The sequence below is a fragment of the Phocoena sinus genome, chromosome 16, assembly GCF_008692025.1.
Source record: "Phocoena sinus isolate mPhoSin1 chromosome 16, mPhoSin1.pri, whole genome shotgun sequence".
NCBI classification, from domain to species: Eukaryota; Metazoa; Chordata; class Mammalia; order Artiodactyla; family Phocoenidae; genus Phocoena; species Phocoena sinus.
In genome coordinates this window covers 71,643,234-71,656,083 of record NC_045778.1, presented here as the reverse complement: position 1 = coordinate 71,656,083, position 12,850 = coordinate 71,643,234, and the positions used below count along the sequence as shown (strand labels likewise).

The window sequence follows — 12,850 nt, the reverse complement described above, 5'->3', positions numbered from 1 at the left end:
TACATCCACCCACTCCCATCGGTCACTGGTTCAGGGCTGCTCCCAGGAGCGTTCATTCCTTGGCACTTCTAGCCTGCCCTGCACATGCCTATGCTTTAGTGGCCGGAGAAAGTCCTCAGGCAAAGGGAACTGGAGTAACAGGCCATATGGGTGGGGTACTTACAGCATCTGCCACACAGATGCCCCATTCACAAGCCAACTCATTCACGAACAGGTCACGAGTACAGCCACCAATGAGTGCCAACCCTTACACGTACCCATGCACTCACATAAGCATCAATACTTTCACATGCCAGCTCATTCAGGAGGTGCGATCACGTGCTGCTTGGTGAGAACACTGGTCTGCACCGAATCTGGCAATCAGGAACTATCCCAGGCCCCTGTGAACACAGGTGACAATTCCTCTCAGTGCCAGCAGTGTATGTTACAAGGGCTGGGATTGGGCTGATCCCATTCATGCACTCATCCAAGAAAAGAGGTGGCTCAGCCTAGCTCTGTTTCATCAAGGGTAAGTGGGGAGCAGCTCAGGAAGATTTTAATTCAGCTGAAAGTACAAATTGCAAAAACAATTTGTAAACAAAAGGTAAATTTTTTCTCATGTTGCAAGAAATCCAGTGACATCTGTAAGGTGGTTTCATCTACATTAGGTGGGGCTTTTGAAAAATGAAGACAGGGCAATTAATTGAACTTTGGAGGAGGGTGACAGATTTTGTCTAATGTCCTGATAGGAAGGGCATTGGCCACATCTCTGCAGGGCCTCGAGACTGAATTCAGCTGTCATGCAGGGTGTGACTCTGAGGCCTCAGGTGACAGGGTGCAGTGCCACCAGCTCTAACTACACTGCCCCAAAAGGCAAGACAACCAGCTGGGCCAGCATCATCACACGAGAGTCGATGGAGCCTTCACTTTTTAACAGGATTGTAACACTTTCCATTTGCAAAGAACAGCATGACATTTCTGTAGATGTGAATCAGACTGTTTTGCACCAACTTGAAAGCCATGCACACAATCTCCATCCCAACGATGATATAAATGGAGAAGAACAAGAAGTGAGGCTGTTCGAAAGCAATGTCCCCAAACCCAATGGTGGTCAGTGTGACGAAGCAGAAATAGAAGGCATTTTCGAAGTTCAGCTGCTTCTCCCAGATGGGGAGGATGGCAGCTGCACAGGAAATGTAGGCGACGACCAGAGGGCGATGATGGGGAGGGGGGATGTCCAGCCTCTCCTCCTGCCGCCCCGCCTCATCCAGGTTGTTGATGATGAAGTACGAGAGTCTCCCGAACACCAGCTCAGGACACGAAGAGCTCCCTTCCATGGCCTGAGGGGGCACCTGCAGTGTGTTCCCTTTCTCTCGTGCTAGAAGTCTCTCGAACAGCTCCATGTTGCTGCTTGGGATTGAGGGGGCAGGTGTGGGGCCCGGGAGCTCTGGGTCGTTGATGGCAATCCTCGGGATGTCTTCATCTACGGGATTGGTGTCAGGTCTTCTTTCGCAGGGGGGTCCGGAGCGCCACTTGGGAAGGGGAGGGGGGAGGAAAGGAGTTTTGGGACTTGGTGGTAGGACATGGATAAGATGGTTGCCAGGATGTCGCCTGTGTCTGAGAGGACCAGGAACATCAGGGGGACGCCAAAGAGAGCACAGAGCACGCACAGGTGCTTGCCAAGCCTGGTGACAGGGTAGGTGTTGCCGTAACCTGAAAAGGAGGACAGAGCCCGGGATTGTCGGCTGCTCTCCCCGCTCCCCTGCTCAAAAAACTTTAAAGAGACCTTCTGCCACTTCCTCTCCCTGGCATATGACATTTTACACAACATGTTTAAAAATATTCATCTTGGGGCTTCCCTGGTGGTGCAGTGGTTGAGAGTCCACCTGCTGATGCACAGGTTCGTGCCCTGGTCCGGGAGGATCCCACGTGCTGCGGAGCTCTGTGAGCCATGGCCGCTGAGCCTGCGTGTCCGGAGCCTGTGCTCCGCAACGGGAGAGGCCACAACAGTGAGAGGCCCGCGTACCGCAAAAAAAAAAAAAAAAAAAAAATTCATCTTAAAACATTCATCCACTTGTCCGACATTAGGTCTGCTTTGCTGGGGGAACAGGCGGTGAAACCCAGCTTCTCTTTAGGATAAGGGACGACTCATGTCCAGATCTTTGACCAGAAATGTCCTTGGCAGGAGACAACCCCGTGTTTGGGAGGAGCTGACTGCCTCGCATTTTGCCACTTCTGAGCATCTGAAGGAGGATGGGCCTAGCTCACCTGGAGGGATAGGATGAGCACAGGTGACAGGATGTGCGGGCTTTGCAAACACACCCATCACCTCCATCATCCTCCATGAAGGCGTCAGTTTTTACGAAGCCACCCTTGTCCTTCCTGGGATGTCTGGGCCTCTATATATTAGGCAATTATTATGTGCCAGTGGTGTGTACAGCAGTACGCACGGTATTTGGGACGGTAGAAAGCTGGACGGTGACTAAAATACAATCGCTGCCCTCAGAGCCATTTGTGACTTAGTGGGTCAGACGTGTTCATAAACGAGAGTGAAATGTTGAGGACCCCAGCATCTAGAATCTTACCGACCTCGCTTCCAATTCCAGCTCTGCCATTTACTAGAAAGTTATGTGACTGATCACATTTTCAGATGTCTTATCTGTAAAATGGGCACGATAATACCTGCTTTGTATATGGACCAGCTGGAAGGATTACAAGAGACCAGCACCTCACACACAGTGTGTCGTTCTCAGGAGGTTGGTGCCTCCTGAGATTTTTGAGCATCTACTGTGGGTTGGGTATTAACCAGTCTTCATCGGTAAGTATTATCACCATTACAGATGGGGAAACTGAGGCTCAGAGAAGTGAAGCGACTTAGCCAAGAGCATACGTGTGATAAAGTGTGGAGTTGGGGGTCAAACCCCCAGGGCCATCCAGTTCCCAAGCCAGCTCCCTCCGCTGGGTCAGGAGCACCGAGGGGGTGGGACCCTCCAACCATCAAGAACAGGATGGTCAAGCAAAGAGAGGTTGAAGCCTCCATGCTCTTCAGGAGCCCCCTGCTCCCATCACCCCAGCCCCCCACCCCCCGTGTCTAGAGAGGGCAGGATCAGAGGGATGTGGAACCCCACAGCACAAGTCGCTGGATCTTCTGGAGTGGGCAAGCTCACTGCCTTCAACAAAGAGGGAGAAGCTCTGTATTTAATGCCTATGTTTAATTTTTGGTGTCATAAAAGGATGACTAATACAGAAAACCCCAGCCCAATTATGTAAATTAATTGGAAGGCAATTCCCAGGCTGGCTAAGCCCCAACCTCCTCCAGGGCTGCAGCTTCCTGCGCAAACTCTGGCCTCAGCCTCCGCCCTCCAGGCATACGCACGGGATCAGGCTGCCCATCTTCATCAGGGTTCTGGAAGAGGGCTGTGGCCCTCACCAGGTCCCATCACTGTGCACCCCTCCCAGGGCACTCCACACCACCCTGCCTGCGTCCATGAGGTACCATTTGACGGCAGGGGTGGCGAACTCTCTGTGCATTCATACTGTTTGTGCATGTGAGTGCTTACTGCATGCACTGGGACACAGCGGTGAGCAAAGCAGATAGGAATCAAATAACCACCCTCATGAGCATGCAATTACAAGCGGAGATCAGTAACAAGATGTGTAAGAGCAGACCAACAGGTTAGAACAAAGGCATCCATCCTGGATGGGCATTTATTGAGCACCTACTCTATGCCAGGCTTTCGCGGGTGGGATTGGGATACAATGAGGAACAGGCAGAGGTCACGCCCTCTGGGGGCTCCTAGTCGGGCCGGAAGCAAATTCTTGAACTCAGCTCCCCACCTGTCCAGCAGGACCCAAGAGCTCAGGAGTGAGCCTGCACTGGCTAAACCCCCCATCAGAAACCCGAGGCTGTTCCACAGGGCCGGACTTTCTGAGGGGGTGCCCAGGGTTTCTGTTGCCTCTCTTTCCCTTCCCCGTTCCCTGCAGGTCTCCAGCAGCTCAGCCCTCCCCTCAGGGAGAGGAGGTTGCAGAAATGACCTCAGGACAGCATCTTGTCCAGGCTTCGGTGAAAGCCCAGAAGCACTGAGGAGATTGGGGTGGGGAGGGGTCTTAGGGAGAGGGAGGGGGTTGGGGACAGAGGGGGGCCCTGGAGAGGATGACCAGCGGCCCAATGTGCCCAGGACTGAAAGTCTCATGTTCTGGTGAACCCTTAAATGCTAAAACCACGGCAGCCTCGGGCACACCAGGGAGTGGCTCGCTCTAGCCAGGGTGATTGTGAAGAGTGAGGAGAGATTCTCCGGAGCGGAGAAGAGAGGAGGGGGCCTGGAGCCCCTCATGGTGGGGCAGGAGCTCTGAGAGGCCTGGCCGTGGAGTCTCGGGAGCCTAGGCCCCGGTGTCAGCAAATATCCCTGCTCCTGAGCTTGTCACAGGCCTTGCAGTCCTTAGGGGTGTCAGCAGCAGGGCCCAGGGGCAGGCAGCCACCCTGTTTTCCAGATGTTGCCTGGAAGCCCCCAGCTCTCGTGCACCCCTAGGAAAGTCAGGAGAGGCTCCCCAGTGGAAGCCCCCCAGCCTCCAGGATGGAGTACCAGGGTGAGATCTATTTTATTTCAAGGAAAGAATATCACATTTCTTACAGGATTTATGGAGTAAAGTGCCTTTTAGAGTCAGAATTTCCCGCATAGCAGAACCCCTAATGCTGGCAACCACCGTTGTTACTGCATTTAATAGACAAGGAACAGGGGAGTCAGGTGACACGTCCGGAGTCGCACAGCCCACAGCCTGTGGGCACCCCTCACCTGAAGACCTCCCTCCACATGCATGCTCTCCTTGGCAAAGGTGGGTGTAGTGGATTACAAAGTCATTGTGGCTGCCTCTGGGTGGAGTATGTTTACAACCCAGAGGACATGCCACGTTGCAGAGAACGCATCAAGGAAGTTAAGTCTCAGAGAGCACAGGCCCCTATGAAGGAAATGTATTGCCTACCCAATTACTGAATGCTAAAATGCATTATGGAAAATCATACTATTTCTTATAATGCATGCCGATATTCCAATTCCATCTGTCCACGCCACTTAGCCTGTGAGTATTTAACAGCCCATACACTTCCTAATCCAAGGGGGCTGATCCAATTGGGAATGACTGGGGATTGGCCAACCTCATACCTTTCAGGGGTCCCTTTTTCAGCATCAAGGCCAGGTGCATTTCAGGTGACCCAGAGATGCAGGACAGGAAGCAGTATTACCAGTAGGACCATTATTGATTACGGGCAGCGAAGAACCTTCCCCAATCCTCTTCCAGTTGTAATTACTGGATGGCTTGATGTCTTAATGGACTTGTACCATGAGTGGCAGCATCATTTTCTTGGGATATGAACCAAGCTAATGCATTTCTGTTAGGTCAGTGGTTCATGGCCTGGACTACCATTAGAATCACCTGGAGGGCTCTGAGAAATACTGATGCCTGGGTCTGTCCCTAGTAAGTCTGACGTGATTGGTGTGGGGTCCAGGCATGGGGGCGTGTAAAAGATATCCAGGTAATTCTGATATGCAGCCTGGCCCGAGAACACTTGCCCCGGGAGAGTGCTTCTCAAACATCTACGTGCATCACCTGGAGAAATGGCTAAAACACAGATCACTGGTCCCACATCCATAGTTTCTGACTCAGTAGATCTAGGATGGGGCCTGGAAATTAATTTGTATCTCTAACAAGTTCTCTCTGGTAATGCTCACACCACTGGTCCAGGGACCACAGTTTAATAGCCATTGCATTACATCAGTGGTTCTCAACAGGGGACAGTTTTGCCCCCCAAGGGCCATTTGGCAATGTCTGGAGACATTTTTGGCTGTTGCGACTGGCGAAGACGGCAGGGGAAAAGGTGGCTGCCTCTGGGGGGTAGAGGCCAGGGATAATTCCAAACATCCTACAATGAATGCACGGGACAGTCCCTGCCACAAAGAACCCTCTGGTCCAAGATGCCAATAGTGCCAAGGCTAAAAAACGCTGCCTTAGATCAGTCCCCTTTTGTTCTTGAGAAAAAACCTAACGAAACCCCATACTCTCAAGCCCGTTTGCTTCCAGTCTCTTCCTTGCGCTTGCGGATCCCCTGTAAATGTTGTCCCTCAAAGCATTCCCTGGAGGTCTGGGGTCCCTGAAAAGGCCAGCTGTGCCCTGCTTCTACCCTGCTCAAAACGACTTCCCTCCCAGAGTCCAAGGTCACTGCTGAATGACCAGCCCCACGAGGTAACAGCACTTACCTCGTGGGGCTGTCATGAGAATTAAACAAAATCATGCATATAGGGGCTTCCCTGGTGGCGCAATGGTTGAGAGTCCGCCTGCCGATGCAGGGGACACGCGTTCGTGCCCCAGTCCGGGAAGATCCCACATGCCGCGGAGCGGCTGGGCCCGTGAGCCATGGCCGCTGAGCCTGCGCGTCCGGAGCCTGTGCTCCGCAGCGGGAGAGGCCACAGCAGTGAGAGGCCCGCGCGCGTACCGAAAAAAAAAAATCATGCATATAAAGCACATTGGCACAACGCTTGGTGCTGGTAAGCGCTCAGTAGCGCAGCTATTAAGTTACTGTTACTCTTTCTGCTCGTGACCTGTCCCTGCTAGGATCAACATTCAGGTGAATGAGACCGGTTCTGAAAGAAACCACATGGGGGCGCCCTTGGACACAAGCATATGTGCCCATTTAAGAAAGTGTGTTGCAGCAGGCACAGGTTGTCCACCCAGCAGCCATTCCCCCATCTTTCCCTGGAACGCTGCTTCTCTCTCACCTGATTAACAGATCCGATCCGTCTAAGTCATCCTCGTAATCCAATCCCCTTGCCAGGGACTGGCTTGGGGGGTGGGAGGCTTCCAGGAAGTTTCTTGCCGATTATGACAGCCAGCCTTTTCTCTGTCTATGAGATGCCATTATGCCCGGACGGGAAGTGGACCTTGGTGACCATCGTGTGACCCGCTGAGCAGGATGGAGAGAACCTGATACTCAATGTCACAGCTGAGCTGCACATCAAGCAGCCTGAGGGCTGTCCCCCACTGGACTTCCTACTTGGGAGGTGACACATTTTCCTTGCAGTTTAAGCCAACCGCGCTGGGTTTTCTGTCAGTCGCAGCTGACCCTCACGCTGACCCTCAGAGGCAGCTCTGGGAGGAGTCATAGATCAGGGAACAAGGCTCAGACTGGTTAAATTGCTCACTGGAGGTCACACAGCTCTGACCCAAGGTGGCTGGCCCCCAGAGTCCGCAGCTGGCCACTGTGCTCCACCTCTACCCCGAGTGTGAGGGGACCCCGGGACGAGTGCCCAGCCACGGCCTTTGTGAGCTCAGGCCCCCCGGGGTCGGTATTCTCCTGAGCTGATGCTCTCTTGCATGGAGATGGGGCCCCAGTACTTTTCACTGCCCAAGAGGGGCGGGGGCTACGCAGTGAGTCACACTCCTGGTGGGGACGCTGACCCAGGAGCCCCCGACCTGTGCCCGAGGGCAGCTCCACTACCTCCACTCCTGTGACCCCCTCACCACCAGCAGGGGTGGCTCCTGCCAGGCCTGGCTCAGCCCCTGCACCTGGCCCACCCTGCTGCTGCACCGCAGAGGGAAGCTGGGGCCCTTAGTTACTAGAAGGTCCTCCGATGCTGGCCCAGGGACACAGCGCAAGACCAGCCCCACTTCTCACAGCCCGCCAGCCTCAGTGGTCTCTACCTCAGAGGGGCCTCTAAGCCCCGGGGCTTTGCCTGCTGCCTCGCTGGAAATCTCTCTCAGCCTTTTTTTTTTTTTTTTTCGGTACGTGGGCCTCTCACTGTTGTGGCCTCTCCCGCTGCGGAGCACAGGCTCCTGACGTGCAGGCTCAGTGGCCATAGCTCACGGGCGCAGCTGCTCCGCGGCATGTGGGATCCTCCCGGACCGGGGCATGAACCTGCGTCCCCCGCATCGGCAGGAGGACTCTCAACCACTGCGCCACCAGGGAAGCCCTCTCAGCCTTCTTTGCCTGGTTCATCTCCACAGATCCTTCCACTCAAATGTCACTTCCTCAGACAAGCCTCTCCCCCATCCCCGAAAGTCAGGACCACCCTCCCCCATCCTGTCTCACCCACTTCACAACCCAAGCTTCTCCTCTTGAGCACGTCTGTGTGCTTAGCTGCTCATTGTTCCCGCCTCCATTAGACTCGGAGGCATCCAGCTATTTCAGCCCCATGCCAGGCACAGAAAAAGTCGCGTACAGACAGAGGCAGTGGGGTTTCAGGTTAAGACCCAGACAGCCTGGACCCAGACAGACATGAGCTGTGTCCCCTTGCAAAAATGGTGGACCTGCCTTGCCTCAGAGAGTGGGAATAATAACAACAGCTACCTCAGGGTTGTTGCGAGGTGTGAATGGGCTAATCATCGCGAAGAACTGAAAAGGGAGCCTGATGAGTCTTAAATACACATGGGAAGCAGCCGCATAGCACAGGGAGACCAGCTCGGTGCTCTGTGACCACCTAGAGGGGTGGGATAGGAAGGATGGGAGGGAGACGCAAGAGGGAGGAGATATGGGAACATATGTATATGTATAACTGATTCACTTTGTTATAAAGCAGAAACTAACATACCATTGTAAAGCAATTATACTCCAATAAAGATGTAAACAAATAAATAAATAAATACACATGCGTTAGCCAGCGCAGCCGCTGCTGTTGCAATCATAGGCGTTCGGTATTTGTGAAGGAAGGAAGGAAGGAGAGAAGGAAGAAAGGGAGGGAGGGAAGAAGCAAAGGCCATCTCCACAGCCCAGTTCCAATGTGCGTTGTCACACAGGAGCCCACCCTCTGTGCAGCCACCGAGAGGATCTGTGGCTTTGAGGGTCCACAGAGCCCATCTTAAAACGTGCAAGTGTTCACTGTAGGGAAGCAGCTCTGCCTCCACACCCTCCCCTCTGCCTGGGGCTCCGGAAAGGACTTCGCTGGGACAATGTGTCACACAGGAGTCTTTCCCTTGCTTGGAGGCTGGAGACACGTACAAAGCAAGTGCAGGGAACAGCGCGAGGCCAGCTCCTTCCTCTCTCCAAGTCCTTCCCTTCTGGGCACTGTCATCCACTCCATGGGGACACAGGAATCTGAGCGGCCCCTGCTTCCAGGCAGGGCGAGGCTCTCCCTGGGGCTCCCTGAGCAGGGGTAAGCAGAGTCTCCACAGCACCCCGCAGACCTGCAAAGCTGGCAGCCTACTCTGGGGAAAGAGCACTGGACTTGGAGTCTCAACAGCTCTCGTGGGCACCAGCTCCACTCACTGCGCGACCTTGGCCCCTGACGTCACCTCTCTGGGCTTGGGCTCCCTGACCTGATTCACTGTGGGCTTTTAAGGAGGCAGCTTAGCACGGCCCCTGCAGGCAACTGTGCGCTCTCCTTAGCGCTGCAGGTCCCCTTCCTCCTCTGCCTCATCGTTGGCGCTTCCGGTCCTGCTCTGGCACACCGTCCTCCCTCTCCACGCCGTGCCCTCCTCCATTCCCTTGGAGCCAGCTGCCATCAATGCTGGTGACTCTGAAACCCACTCCCCAGCCCCAAGGCTGGGGAAGCTGTGCTCCCGCCATACCCTGAACGCATCGCACTGACCACGTTTGGTTGCCTCCAAGTCCAGGAACCCGGGCAGGCAGGTACCCGGCAGGTTGTGTTTTGTGCAAGGGCACTCACTGGGAGACAAGAAGAAGCCGAAACCCAGCCCACACCTCGCTCACTGGGACCTTTGCCCGGGGAATGGGGCCATGCCCACCTGAAGGAAGGGGATTCTCTTCTCATTTGCACAAATGGGCCAGTGGCAGCCCTGCTCACTGCCGTCTCCCTGAGCACAGGGTAGGCACTCCACAGCTGTTTCTTGCACTAAATGAATGGAACACTTCATCCCCACCAAGGGTCCGCGTCCCCCTCTCCCCTGCCCCCACCCCCAGCTTTCTCTCACAGGTCTGCCCTCACCCCTGGACTTACCCACTGTGCAGCAGAAAAAGAGTGAGCTCAGGAAGGACTGGCCTGCAGACCCGCTAAACCACTGGGGCTTCACCTGCTGCAGCAGCTTCCCGAGACCCTGCTTCCCACCTTCCTCAACTCCAGAAAGAGACAACCGGCGTGAGAGAGAAGGTTACACCCTTTGAAACAGGTCCCGCCCAGGGGAAGGGGCGTCTTCCCCAGGGACCATGCCCCCTGCCTTGTGGCCCTCATCAACACTAAATGCAGGATCTCAGAACCCTTTGTTCCATGTCTCTGCAGTTTAGGTACTGCTCCAGCACCTGCAGAGATTAGGAGGCCACATAACCCTGTGTGCTGAGCACCCAAGAGAGAGGCTCACAGGGGTCCGGCCTGAGCTCAGCCATGGAATTGCCCTGTGGCCTTTCTGAACTTTCGGAGCCTTGCAAAGGGGCCGACTAACTTCTGTCTGCCTCTTTCCCCGGGTCTTGAGAACCGAAAGAAAAAGGCTTTTATGAAATGCAGGCTCTTGCGTGATTGCAAACCATATGCACTCCTGGAAGCCATTAAGCCTGATGGAGTGTGGTGATCATACCGGGATCAGCTGGCTGAGTATACCTGGGAAGACTTGGCGGAAGCAGGCCTGGGGGCCCTAGTTTCTCGGGGAGGTGTCCAAATGGTACCTTTGGCCTGGCAGCCAGTGGGTTTTAGGGATCCCAGAAGTCACCTGCCAGCTGGCACAGTTGTAAGAAGATGTCACAGAGCCTGGAACAGCAGGAAGTCACCACTCGTTTGAATGGGCACCAACCTGGCAGTCCAGACACCTGCAACCTAGACTCAGTTCTGACCCTGACTAGTTCCTGTAGCCGTGGACAAGAGGCTTCTTTCTGAGCCTCAGTTTCCCCATCGGGGAGGCAGCATGACATGGCTTTGGAATCTAAATGTCTGGGGTTGAATCCCTGGCTCCGTTTTCTAGTGGGTGACCTTGGGCAAGTTGTTTAACTCCCAGTGTCTCAGTTTCCTGATCTGTAAAAGGGGGACAATTCATATCCACCCCAAGGGGTGGGTGTGAGGATCAAGTGAGACAGTGCATGAAAAACAGGGTCTGCACTAACCAGCACTTACTGAGCATTTTAATCTCCAGTGAAAATCAGTACAAAATGCGGATGGACCAGCTCTGTTTTCCTATACCATTCTGTGCATCAGAATCACCCAGGAAACTTTTTAAAAATAAGATTCCCAGCCCGGTCCTGGAGATCCTGATTAAGTGGGTTTGGGGAAGAGCCTGGGAATGTGTATTTTAGACCAGCTCCTTGGATGACTCTTATGCGTGGCCAGGTTTGGAAAGCCCTGAAGTTGTTGACAGTCTGGACCCAGTGATGGCTCAGAGTGTCAGATGGCAGACGGCATCTCCTGGGTCATCTGAGTAGGCTTGTGTCTGTCTGGCACAGATGCAGAGAGAAGGAGTAGGACCCTCCATGGAGAGGAGACTCTGCCACCTGTGATCAGCCTCTGGTCCGCCCCCGCTGGAAGGACATCCCACAGGTTGGAGGGGTCATTACCAGGCTGGCTGAGGACCTGTCATACCACGGGACCCTGTTCTTCCCTTGAACTTTAGTCTGTTTTTCCTTTGTCTTTTATTTACTCTCTATTATTTTATCTTGCTTTGTTGAATGCATCTTTCCAAGCTTTAGGAGACAGTATGGAAATAAGTGACAAATACGAATGAAAAGCAATAAGGACATATATAAAGTGCCTTGTGCCTTCCAAGAGGCTTCATGTCCATTGTCTCATCTGCTTCCCACAGGGTCCCTGTGATTGGTGGGCCTGAGATTGTGGGCCTTCTTCTCCCTGGCAGACTGAGACCCAGAGAGGGCAATCTGCCCCAGATCACACAGCAAGCTGGGAGAGCAAATGGGACTGAAACCAGGACCCAAGTTCTTCTCACAACACCTTCTTCCTCCCCTGAGTCCGACCACAAAAAAAGGCCACTTGAAACAAGAACTAGGAGCGCAGGGGGCAGGCTACTATCTTGGCAGTCCAAGCCCAATTTGGATTGTTCCTTGAATTCCAGTCCCTGTAAACTGAACCATGGGGTGGGGCAGGCAGTTCTGAGGACCAGCCTAGGAACCCACAGCTCCAGATCTGGTCACCCATCCACCCCACCCCACCTCATCAAATCTCCAGCAATCCATCCTCCTTAGAGCCTGCCGGTCTGGGTGGGGCTGGGAACTGAGGCAAAGGGAAGGGAGCGCCCACTGGGTGCTCAGCGCTTTTCCTACATTCTTTACATCAACCCTGAGAGGCCGTCCATTATTCCCACCCCCATTTTACAGAGGGGAAAACTGAGGCCCAGAGAGAAGTCACTTGCCTAAGGTTGCCCAGGAGTGGGCAGGATGCAAGCAGAGGGCTCCCAGACTCAGCTTCCTACAAGGCAGTTGTCTCCTCTCTGGGGCCTGCCTCTACCCAGAGAGAAAAGGCCCGCCCTGCCCAGGTACGCCACCTACCTGTTCTGTTGCATTTCAAGATGTCACAGAGCTTCTCCAGGAACTCCTCAAACTCCGGGTCATCTGCCCCCAGGTCCTGGCTGCCCTCAATGGCTGAGAAGAGCGCGGCACCCACCAGCGCGTACGTCACCAGGGAGCAGTGGAAGCAGAGGCGAGGGAAGATTTTCCTCAGGGCCTCCCAGCAGCACCTCCTATCTTGAGGCGGCCCCGCAGCCTCCATCCTCCCAGGAGTGGGCAGGACAGGAGCTGCTGGAAGAGGGAGGAGCCCAGAGGTCCCGCCAGGGAGGAGGGGGAGTGCCCCGAGAATGGCCCGGCTCCAGCGCTTCCCCCAAGGACTTGGGAAGCAGGCGGCAGTCCTTGTGCGTTCAGTTCCTGAGAGTTTCTCAGATAGCGCGCCCCCTAGTGTCTCAAATTACTATTGATCCACCAGGCAGGTACGCTCCC

General features: G+C 54.4%; 1 protein-coding gene across 1 annotated transcript; it reads right to left on the bottom strand.

Annotated features, from left to right (window-relative positions):
* Positions 1 to 902: 902 nt before the first annotated feature.
* On the bottom strand, positions 903 to 12,626 carry KCNK18 (potassium two pore domain channel subfamily K member 18). The gene is given in 4 exon segments (XM_032607433.1): positions 903 to 1,537; positions 1,540 to 1,692; positions 9,912 to 10,040; positions 12,407 to 12,626. Coding segments are annotated over 4 exon segments (1,137 nt in total).
* Between the last annotated feature and the right edge of the window lie 224 nt (positions 12,627 to 12,850).